The 12,096-nt window shown below is 49.2% G+C and overlaps 1 protein-coding gene across 2 annotated transcripts in view; it reads left to right on the forward strand.

Annotated features, from left to right (window-relative positions):
* PTGIS (prostaglandin I2 synthase) overlaps window positions 1–12,096 on the forward strand; it is a 45,842-nt gene that overhangs the window by 11,184 nt on the left and 22,562 nt on the right. For both annotated transcript variants that reach the window (XM_082430820.1, XM_082430821.1), the window contains exons 3-5: window positions 1,304–1,482; window positions 4,002–4,145; window positions 8,669–8,820. In XM_082430820.1, the coding sequence (XP_082286946.1) occupies window positions 1,304–1,482; window positions 4,002–4,145; window positions 8,669–8,820 (475 nt within the window). The remainder of the gene's footprint in view (window positions 1–1,303; window positions 1,483–4,001; window positions 4,146–8,668; window positions 8,821–12,096) is intronic.

The following is a 12,096-nucleotide window of genomic DNA, read 5'->3' on the forward strand; positions in this document are numbered from 1 at the left end:
AACCTCTAGCGGCCCATCCATCCATCTTTCCATCCAACACACATTCAGTGATCTTTCCTTCCATTTATCCACCCATCTAACCATCCATCCAATAGCATTTTTCTTGGATATTGGCTTGTATTTTATAAGAGAGTTTGATTAACATGACTCACAGACCACATTTTGAAAACAGGGCTAAGGCAGTGGGTAGTTAGAGTTGTGTGACCCCCTCCACAGACATTTGAGGGAAAATGCCCTTACCTTTGTTGACTGCAGGATTACAGCTCTCCAGTGCTGTTTCCTTCCCGTCTTGAGCAGCATGTTACATACAGAGTTCAGGCTCCCAAAGAAGGTTTTGCTTTCACATGCACCAGCATTTATCCAACAACATCCATCCATCCTTCCTTCCTTTCTTCCATCCATTTATCCACTCATCCATCCATCCACCCACCCACACCTATAATATATTCATTTATCCACCAACATCCTCCCATCCATCCATCTGTACATTCATTCATCCATCCCATCCATCCATCCATCCATCCACCCACCCAGTTCATCCATCCATCCATCTGTACATTCATCCATCCATCCATCCATCCATCCATCCATCCATCCATCTGTACATTCATCCATCCACCCATCCATCCATCCATCCATCCATCCATCTGTACATTCATTCATCCACCCCATCCATCCATCATCCATCCATCCATCCATCCATCTGTACATTCATTCATCCACCCCATCCATCCATCCATCCATCCATCCATCTGTACATTCATCCATCCACCCACCCATCCATCCATCCATCCATCCATCTGTACATTCATTCATCCACCCCATCCATCCATCCATCCATCCACCCGCCCAGTTCATTCATCCATCCATCCATCCATCCACCCACCCGGTTCATCCATCCATCCATCCACCTATGATGCACGCACATCCATCTGCTGCTTCTGTGGGCAGACTCTCTCCTGGCTGCTGGAGATACGACATTAACCAAGATAACCACGGAAGATGCTGAAAAGTGAGGTGGTTAAGAGCATAACCTTTGGTTCAGAAAAAGTGCCGAATTCCATTCCCAGCTCTGCCACTTCTCAGCTGTGTGATCTCGGGCACATTTTATGCCTTATCACATTTCAGCTGTAAATGGGTGAATGATGGTCCCTGCCTCACAGGGTGGTTGTGAGAGGTAGATGAGGGGGCATTGTCTGTTAAGTACCTGGTGGGGCCCCTGCCTGGCACGGGGTAAGTCGACCTCTGAGAACTGCTGTTGTTCATAGTCGTACTCCTCACTCCATCCCTGCCAACTTCCCAGGTGCTGGTGGGGGGCAGGTATGTCACAGTCCTCCTGGACCCACACTCCTATGACATGGTGGTGTGGGAGCCTCGCACCAGGCTGGACTTCCACGCCTACGCCGTCTTCCTCATGGAGAGGATTTTCGACGTGCAGCTTCCGCATTACAGCCCCAGTGATGAAAAGTCCAAGGTGAAACCGTGAGTGGCTGCAGATGGTACCCATGGGTGGGCCAGGGTGGGCAATCGGCTTCTACCCGCGTAGTTCAAGTCCTGTGTGAGCTGAGCTTGTTTCCACAACAGGTGTCCAGTAAAGACATTTCGTTTTGTGAAAACAAACAAAAACAGAACGAGAAACAACCCTAGAGAATTGGGCTGAAGAAGAACTCTTTACTTCCCAAGAGGCAGCTCTGATTTTTAGTAGAAGGAGACCAGGTTTGGGGTCAGCTAGACCTAGATTCAAATCCAAGCTTTCCCACTGCCTAGCTTTGTGACTTTGGGCAAACCAGCGCCCCCGCACCGAGCCTCTGTTTCCACATCTGTCAAATAAAGGGAGGTGGTGGGGTGATTAATGTTTTTGAGTCCATACTCTGTGCCAAGCATCATGCATGATCTCATGAGTCTTCACACCAATGCTGGAGGGTAACTTACAGCCCCATTTTATAGATGAGGACACAGGGCTCAGAGAAGAGAAGTGACTTGCCCGAGGTCACACAGCTAGGAAGTGGTGCAGGTCCTGAAACATAAGTAATACATCAGCAAAAGGACCTGTGAGGGCATCTACCCTGTATTCATTCATACACTGGTCACCATCCTAGATGCAGGAGTGCAGAATGACGCCAACCTCCCTCTGAAGACACCTGCCAAATGCCAGGTGTTTGATAGGCACGTGTTCATATCTGTGCAACAGCTTCAGAGGTAGGTATTTTTATCCATATTTTACAGATGAGGAAACAGAGGCTCAGAGAAGTGAAGTGACTTACCCAAGGTCTACTGCTAGTGTCAGAGCTGGGATTTGAACCCAGGTCTGCAGGCTCCACAGCCCATTCTCCTCCCACCGAGATACTGAGGAAGTAAGACTCTGCATCCTCCCCTAAAGTGTGCACACGGTCTGATGGTCATCTTTAGTGATCTCTCTCCAGGAAGACTCACCTCCTGGAGTCAGGAAAAGCATCTAGAAGGCTGGGTTTTGCAGGACTGCTAAAGCTGAGGAAAGGCCAGCATCATGAGGTGAACATGGATGAGAGGCAATGCTCAGTCTGACCTTGGCTTTGTGGGACAGCTTCTAGGAGTATTCCTGAGCCTGAGTGTCCTGGGTCCTGCTATTCTAGGGGTCCCATTAGCAACAAGAGCCCACAGTTCACTGCATCCTACCCCCCTACCCAGGGAGGATCCCAGTTTCCTCCAGTGTCTACTCCCGAGAGTTTCTGGGCATTTCTCAAAAGCTGGCATGAGGTCTTCTGGGCATGGCTGCCACATCTATTGGGGGCTACTGTCTCTGTCAAGAACTAGTGCTTGGAGTGGAGTCAAGGGAACAGCTGGAGCAGGGTTGATCACTGTGTCAGCTCCCATGTATTAAGCACTTACAATGTGCCAAGCGCTGTGTTAAGCCCTTCACACACATTATCTCACATGGGTCATGTCTATTGTTTTTCCAACAGTGAAACATCCCAAAGCTTTTATCACCTGGAAGTTCGCGGAACCCCTCTGGAAGCTTTCCCGTCTTGAATTATCCAAGAACCCAGGGGCTCATTCAGTCTAAAGGGGTCCATCCTGTGTCCAAACAGCAGGTGGCAACAGAGAGCCAGAGCACCTGATGGGTACACTAGCACTGGTCTTGTTGCTGCCACAGGGTGTCACTGTGGAACATCGGCTCTGCACCACCCCATGGACGCTTCGCTTGATACTGTGGGGTCCTTTATGGTTTAGATCCTTGTGCAGTGTAGAGGGGCCTTAAACTTAGTTAGAAGATCCCATCTTTCCTGGCCTCTAATCATATGTTCAGTCATGGCTCAATATTGACTGTATTGTGGAGGCTCAGTACAGAGGGGCTTCTGGCTTCAGCCACATGCTCTCCCAGAACTGGTCCTCTCCTCAGACTCTTCGGTACACACGATGAGACCAGATCACCAGCCAGATTCCCTTATTCCTCATGGAGCATTCACTTGGAGTCATGTTTATTAGCAGTCCTTGGTCCGGGACACTTTATCCAAACAGGTCTCCCTAACTTTGGATCTCAAGGAGAAAGGGCTGGTTTCTTAGTTCTCGCTCTTCTGCAAGTCTGTGGGTTCCTTATCCAAGCTCGTGTGCCTCGAGAGGGGATGACTATCCCGTTTAAAAGTTCAGAGTCTGGAGTTGGGCAGATCAGGGTTTCAGTCCCAGCTGTATCACTTACTGGCTGGGTGACCTTGGCAAGTCACTTTCCTCTCTGACCCTGAGTCTCTCCATCTGTAAATGGGTATCATAATAGTAACTGTTATCCCTAGGGCTGTCAAAAGATAAAATGAGATCATTGTGCTTGGCAAAATAAATAGTAACTATCGTCATTGTTGATGATGATAGAAATAATATTTTGTTTAAGCCAATCTTCCAAAAGCCCTCATTGCCAATGAGGAACTGGAGCCCTGGGACTCTGAGGTTTGTCCAAGGAGGTGCCTGTGTGCATATATATATATATATTTTTGGAAGCTACACTCTCACACCTTTGTTCCTTGCCCCAGGACTCTCCTCCACAAAGAGCTCCAGGCACTCACGGAAGCCATGTATACCAACCTCCACACTGTCCTGCTGGGTGACACCACGGAAGCAGGCAGTGGCTGGCATGAGATGGGACTCCTCGAATTCTCCTACAGCGTCCTGCTCAGGTGAGCCCAGCACTCTGGACCAGCCATTAATAGTGGCCAAGGGAACCAGGAGGACTTTGTGGATGGGGAAGCAGTTTGGGATGCTCCAAAGCAAAGGCTGTAAGACAACATTTTGTATCTGGGACTCCGAGTGGTCGCCTGACTCAGCCTATGAGCTGTAAAGGAGACACAGGCCAGAAAAGGGGCCTTGCTGGTCACCCAGATGCTTGGCGAGAGGGCCAGTGTGGCTGGAGCCTAATGAGCCAAGGAGGTGGGGCGGGGTGGGGGGGGATGAGGTCAGAGAAACTGGGAGAAACTGGGTCTCACAGAGCCTCAAGGCCATGGAAGGCTTTGGAATTTATTCTACGTGAGATGAGTGACATTGGGGGTTTAAGCAGGGGCATGACACCATTGGACTTAGAGGGTTTTTTTGTTTTTTGTTTTTTGTTTTTTAACATAGGGAGAAGCTCTTTTTTTTTTTTTTTAAGTATTTTATTTTTATTTATTTATTTATGCCTGTGTTGGGTCTTCGTTTCCGTGTGAGGGCTTTCTCTAGTTGCGGCAAGTGGGGGCCACTCCTCATCGCGGTGCGCGGGCCTCTCACTATCGCGGCCTCTCTTATTGCGGAGCACAGGCTCCAGACGCGCAGGCTCAGCAATTGTGGCTCACGGGCCCAGCTGCTCCGCAGCATGCGGGATCTTCCCAGACCAGGGCTCGAACCCGTGTCCCCTGCATCGGCAGGCAGACCCTCAACCACTGTGCCACCAGGGAAGCCCTGGACTTAGAGTTTTAAAAGCTGTCTTTGGCTGCCAGATAGAGACTAGACCATAGTTTGGGTGGATGGCAATGAAAGGGAGGTAGGGGGACCTGTTAGGAGGCTGTTGTAGTTGCCCAGGTGAGACAGAATGGTGGCCTGGACCAGGCGATGGCGAGAATTTGGGTAGCTTTGGGGGATGGGGTCGGTGGGACCTGCTGGTGGATTTGACTGCGTGGCGGCGGGGAGGGAGGAGCATGGCCACAGGCAGTGAGGGAAAGAGAGCCAGTAGTTTTTGGTGGCGCCCCTAATGACCAGCATCTCATAAAAGCGAGACATTTCAACCGCTCCAAAAACTTACAGCAACACAGTTTGAGGATAAAGGACAGGCATTTGCTGACACATATGGGCACACAGGAATATTTATGACATGTGTGTGTTCATGTAGGCTCAGTGTGCGCTAATACATTTAATCCTCACAACAACTCTGTGAAGCGGGTACTTTACAAACCCCATTTGACAGATGAGATAACTAAGGCCTGGAGAGTCTAAGTCATTTGCCCAGAGTCCCACGGTTGGGGTCCTGGCAGGGCTGGATGCAGAGCCTACACTCTCAAGCATGACCCTTGGTGTGTCCCCTTTTCCTCATTTCACCTTGGAGTGGTGCAGACTCCATCAGTGGCTGTGACTGGTCTGGGTGATGCAGGTCTGGTCCACCCTGCCATCATATGGTGTGGAGACTGAGGTCCAGAGAGGGGCAGCTAAAACCACCCAGCAAGTTCACAGCAGGGCACTCCCAGGTCTCCTAGCTCCTGCCATCCCGTATCCTTGTGTGGGCAAAGAAGTCAGAGAAGAAGCTGAGGCACTGGGGGAGGTGGGGGCCACGTGGTGGCAGCTGGGTCCGTTTAGGCTCATGGTAACAGCAGGCACAGTGCAGGAGGGCAGATGTAAATGGATCCCTGTGTCTTCAGGGCCTGAGCCCTGGGCTGCAGCTCCTGCCTCCTTGGGCCTTTTCATCGCCGTCTGCAGCCCCTGAAATAGAAAAGCAGTGGGCAAGTTGGATGACAGCCACACTGGTACAGAGGTGTGTGTTCACGTAGCCCGAGACCGTGAGATTCCAACCTGTCCTGTGTGGGCCCCTGCCTCACTCGATCACATCCAGAGTTCTAACTCTGATTCCGCTGGTATCATCTCACCAGCCTCCGCTGGTATCATCTCACCAGCCTCCTTGCTGCCCCTTGAACAGGCCAGGCATGCTCCCAACTCAAGGCCTTTGCAGTTTCCCTTCCCTTGCCCAAGAATGCTCTTCCCTATATGTCGGCATGGCTCCCGCCTCACTTCATTCAAGTCTCATCTCAAGGGTCACCTGCTCAGGGAGGTCTTTCCTGCCACCCCATTTAATATGATGGCCCTCTCATTACCCCACCCATTCCAGCTTTTTCTTTATGGCTCCTAGCGCCACCTATAGGTCATGTGTGTTATTTATAGGTCATGTAATTATTTATTGCCTGTCTTCAGCTGTGTTAGGTGTTAGTTTGATGTGGAGGTGCCATAGGAAGGGGCTTCGTGTCCACAGTGTGAAACCTTGTGGTCTTCTTGGTTTTCTTTTCTTTTGGGGAGGGGTTATTTTTCATTGCCTATTTTTGGTAGACATTTTATCTAAGGAACTAGTTTTCTGCTTTAAGAAAAAAACCAGTGCAAGTAGGATGACAAATGGTGACAGGTGTTTAACTGCAGTGTCACAGAGACCGCAGGGCCTGGGGAGGACCGTCTGACCCTGCCAGCTTGTGCCCGTCTAAGAGGGGTGGCCGTGACTCCACTCCTACCCAGGGCTTCCAGGCAGGACTGCAGGTTCCCAGTGGTCAGACTTTCTCCTTTTTCAAAATGAGATGGAGGGGGAAATCCAGATTTTGTATGACTTTCCCCAAATGTTTAAATATGCATTCGGTTTGTTTTTAGGAAAACTCTATTAACCAAACAAAACACGTTTCTGGACTGAATCTAGATTGTGGGCTGCACCTTTACAACTTCTGCCATAAGGAGACTGAGGACATTCGTCTGAAGAGGAGGGATCCAGGGGCTTACACGTTTGGAGGAAAAGGAGGAGGGAATTCTTTCTGGGCTGTTGCAGAGGCATCAGTAGGGCCGACGGGTTAGACTCTATAGGTAGCTCGTTTCAGCTGTTCTGAAGGAAGGATTGCTTCCTTTTAGTCCAGTGGGATGGGCAGGTCTTGAACTCGGCCATCTCTGGGGAGCATGGAGGCCAAAACTGGTTGAGCGGAAGGTGAGTGGGATGCAGGGAAAAGGTGGGAGAGTAGCCTGGATAACTGAGCTCAGAATCATGGTGACCCCATATTTTCTTCCAAGATCAGTGTTCTCTGGATTAAGTTCTAGCTATCCATGCATCCATCCACCCACTCTCCCTCCCTGCTTCCCAACCATCCATCCATTCATCCAGCCACTCGTCCTCCCTCCCAGCCATCCACCCATCCTCCCTCCCATCCATCCATTCATCCACTGATAGAACATTTATTGAAGACCTACTGTGTGTCTACACTGTGTGAATGAGGGACAAAGTGGGGACCAGACAGGCCTTTCTCAGCCCCATCCTCCCTCATTCCTGCTTCTTTCCTCTCCTTCTCAGGAAAATCCCTGTCCTGGGAGATCCAGGGACTTGGAGGAGCTGAGAGGGGCTGGATCAGGGCTTCGTGGTGTCTCTCTCAGAAGTCCTGGCCCCTCTCACCACGTGGAAAAAGTGAAAACCTGCGGTTTTCCTCCCAGGACGGAGGCCAGTGGGGCTGGGCTCCTGGAGCATTAAAAAGTGGCTGGTGGTGAAAACATTTCCTCTGAGAGCATTCCTGTGGGCGGTGTGTGTGTGTGTGTTGTGAGTGTGTTGTGTGTGTGTTGTGAGTGTGTGTGCGTGCACACGAGGGCCCACACTTGCTCCTGTGTCTCATCCTCTCTCCATACCCCCCACCAGGCCCTGTCCCTCTCCTGCTCAGACCCCTCGGGGCTCTTTGGGTCAAGGCCAACCTTCTCACCCTTGACACCCAGCCCCCTGCCTGCCCTGTGTAACTGGCCCTGCAAACTCCCAGGGTGCTGCGCCCCAGCCCCTCACTCTCCGGTCCAGCACCTGGGCCAGCAGTACCTGGCAGTGCCCTGACCTGGCTGTGGTTGCTCCCTTGGCTCTGGGCCTTTGCGGGGACCGTGCCCTCTGCCCGAACCCCTTTCCCCTGCTTATCCTGCAGGTCTCAGCTCAGACCTGCCTCCTCCAGGGAGCCCACCCTGACTCCCTCTCCAGGGGCAGGAGCCTCCTTTCCTGATCAGTGCCCCCATCTCGCCCCACTGGCCACCCCTCACTCTGCTCTGCTCACCAGCCTCCGGGCAGCTCCTCCACGCTGTCTCCTTCCTGCCGCAGGAGGTTGGCTCTTCCCTGTGCCTCGGGCCCCTCCCTCTGCTCTCCCCGTGCTGGCTCCTTCTCATCCTTCACTGAGAGCCCCTCCCCACCCCCTCCCTCGTTGTCCCTCCCTCTGAGCCCCAGCTGACCTATGACTCGTCCACTCGTTTCTCTGTCTGTCTCCCTCATTAGAGTGCTGGCTCCATGAGGGTGTGAGGGTTTTGTCTGTTTTCTTCTCTGCTGACTCTGTGGCCCAGAGAGGTCCCTGACATATGGTAGGAAAATTAGGTGCTCCTCAGGTGTACAGATGAAGAAAACGTGTAGGCAGCCCTGGGAGGGTTCGGCCGGGAGTATCCAAAGACAACCCCCTGACCAGCTGTTTGCCGCCCCCAGAGCCGGCTACCTGACTCTGTACGGTGTCGAGGCACCGCCACACACCCAGGAGAGCCAGGCCCAGGACCGCATCCACTCAGCCGACGTCTTCCACACCTTCCGCCAGCTTGACCTGCTGCTCCCCAAACTGGCACGTGGCTCCCTGTCAGTGGGTAAGCACCATGGGGGCCCTGGTGGGCGGTGGGGCTAATGGAGGGACCCAGAGAGGGAGGATCATAGATAACATAGGAGGAAAGACATTCTAATGCCCTTGAAGGTAGTGAGATCCCCGTCACTGGGGTATGCAAGAGCAGAGTGGTGGGGAGGCAGGGCTTGGACTAGAGCTGGGGTTCCTGGTGGAAATTCTGATACAGCACATCGAGAGTGGGGCCTGGGGACCTTGAGTGTGTGTGTGTGTGTGTGTGTGTGTGTGTGTGTGTGTATGCTCCTTTTCTAGTTTTAAGATTTAATTTGCTCTAGAATTTTTTACAAGTAGTTTATGCTGATTATAAGAAATTCCAGCCATATAGAATAATTTAGAGGGAACAATAAAAGAATTCTCCAACTTCTCCCCATCCCCGCCCACCACTCCCCCTCCCCTCCACAGAGGTGACCATTATTACTAGCTTGGAGTATATCCTGCAGAACTCTCTCTAAACACACACACACACACACACACACACAAACACACACACACACACACACAGAGTTATGTGTCATTTTTTTTCTATTTTTAAGGTTTTTAATTTCTTTTTTTTACTGAGGTATAATTTATATACAGGAAAGCACACATGTCCTAAATGCACAGCTTCGAGGTAAATCTAAACTTCTTATGCCCTTTCCCAGGCAATATCCGCCCCCCAGAGTTAGCCACTCTATGGGTTTCTTTCACCTCAGCTTAGTTTTACCTGTTCTTACACTTCCTATAAAACGAATCATACAACATGTGCCCTTTCATATCTGATTTCTTTCACTCAGCTTCATGTCTGTAAGATTCATGCAGGTTGAATGTATCTATAGTTTGTTCTTTTTCGTTGCTGTGAAGTATTTCATTAGCGTAATAACCACAATTTGTTATCCATTCCTAGTGGATGGACATCTTGGTGGTTTCTGGTTTCTGGTTTGGTTAGCTTGTTACGAACATTCTTGAGCATGTCTTTCTGAGCACACATGCCTTCGTTTTTCTTAGTTATCAGCCCTGTGCTTTTATAACATTGACATAGCACACTGGAGAGGCATTGTTCTGCTACTTAGCATTTTCACTGAACTCCACATCTAGAACTTTCCACATCGGTTTGTAAAAACCCACGTCATTCATTTCTATGGACTCAATATTGGTAAAGGGCTTCCTGCTGGATTCAGAGTGCCAGGGCCATAGGAGCCACTGAGCTGCATTCTCCCCTGGCCACTGTGTCTCAGACTTCCCCAGTGAGAAGAATCCTCTGGGGTCCTTGTTAATAAGACAAGTCACCAAGCCTCATCATGGTCCACTTGAATCTGAATCTCCAGTGAGGCTGGGATACTGCATGTATGACAGGTGCTGTAGGAAGGTTGAGAAATACTGTGTGTCCTGGTCTCAGATACTTGCAATAAGACCTGGGTTCAGATCCCCACTGTGCTGCTTCCTTGCTGGTGATTTGGGGCAAGTTACTTAACTTCTTTTTTTTTTTTTTTTAATTAATTAATTAATTAAATTTTAAATTTTTGGCTGCGTTGGGTCTTTGTTGCTGCGCACGGGCTTTCTCTAGTTGCAGCAAGTGGGGGCTACTCTTCGTTGGGGTGCACGGGCTTCTCACTGCTGTGGCTTCTCTTGTTGCAGAGCACGGACTCTAGGTGCACGGGCTTCAGTAGTTGTGGCACGTGGGCTTAGTAGTTGTGGCTTGCGGGCTACAGAGCACAGGCTCAGTAGTGTGGCACATAGGCTTAGTTGCTCCGCGGCATGTGGGGTCTTCCCGGACCAGGGCTTGAACCCGTGTCCCCTGCATTGGCAGGCGGATTCTTAACTACTGTGCCACCAGGGAAGTCCCTACTCAACTTCTTTTTGCCCTAGGTCTTTTCTCCGGAGGAGCAGTTGAAGGCAGTGGTCGAGACAGACTCTGGGCTCAGGTGGCTTGAGGCGGTTTACTGGCTCTTATGTATTCTCTGTGTGCCTCAGTGATCCCATCTGTAAGATGGGGAGAACAGTAGGATCTTCCTAGAAGGTGGCTGTTAGGATTGGCTGAGGTGATAAAGAAAAAACACTATTTGTTGAACATTTTCTTTGTGCCAGATACCAGGTTAAACATTGTCTGATTCAGTGCTCACAACAGCTCATGACCCCATTTCATTTATTTATATATTTTTAAAAATCAAACTTTAACACATTAGATTGTTTAAATTAAAAAAGAAACATATTCTTGTGGTAGATGTAGACAGTAAAAAATAATAATACTCAGTCTTCCAAGCTCAGCTTCCTATGGAAACCAACGTTAACATGCTGATGTATCCCTTCACAGTGTTTTGTAGGGATATTCTATTTTGAAAATGGAGACAAATATATGTATCTAAAGTGTCACTGTGTGTATTTATAGAAAGGGATTATATCTATTAACTACAACTTATTTTTTTAACCTAACAATATACAGTCTCCCTTGTCAATACACACATCTTCTAGAGGCATTAACCAATGCACTTAGATAAGAAATCAATTACCAATATAAGAATGAGTAAAGAAGAAATAAAAGTATCCCTATTTGCAGATAATCTGGTGCTATACCCAGAAAACCCCAGAAAATCTATGATAAAACTAACTCAAGCAAAAATGAATATAGCAAAGTAGAGTGATGTAAAACTCAACATAGAAAATCCAGACATCTTTCTGGCTCTTGCAGGTCAATATTTAGGCAGCCATCCCCCTCCAACGGATATTTATAATTGTTTCCTTTTTCGTGTGCGTTACTGTTATAGTATTTCCTTGTACTTGTATCTCTTTTACCATCTGGTGATTTTATTTCTCTCTAACAGTTTCCTGGAAGTGGGTTTGCTGGGTCAAAGGGCATGCACATTAAAATTTTTATTAGCTGTTGCCACATCATTTCCAAAACCATGGAGCATTCATATGCCTACCCAAAGGAAAGGAGTCTGGTCATTCCCCACCAGATTTTTTCAGTCTTTCCATTTGTTTGCCAATCTAATGGACAGAGGTGGGTAACTTGTTGTTTTAATTTGCATTTTCCCACCACCTTTTCAACATGCAGTTATCGGTGTTTAAACCCTTGCCAATCTGATGGGCAAAAAAGGGCATCTGGCTTTATGGGCATTTCCCTGACTACTGTGATGAAACATCTTTTAGTGTTACCAGCCATTTGCTTTTCCTCTTTGTGAATTGCCTGTTCATGATTCTTAATGTCTTTTTAGAGGCAACTCCTTATCTTATTGAATCCTGCCATCAGTGCTGGAAAGTTGGTATT

Source organism: Balaenoptera physalus, assembly GCF_965194825.1.
Source record: "Balaenoptera physalus genome assembly, chromosome: 16".
NCBI lineage: Eukaryota > Metazoa > Chordata > Mammalia > Artiodactyla > Balaenopteridae > Balaenoptera > Balaenoptera physalus.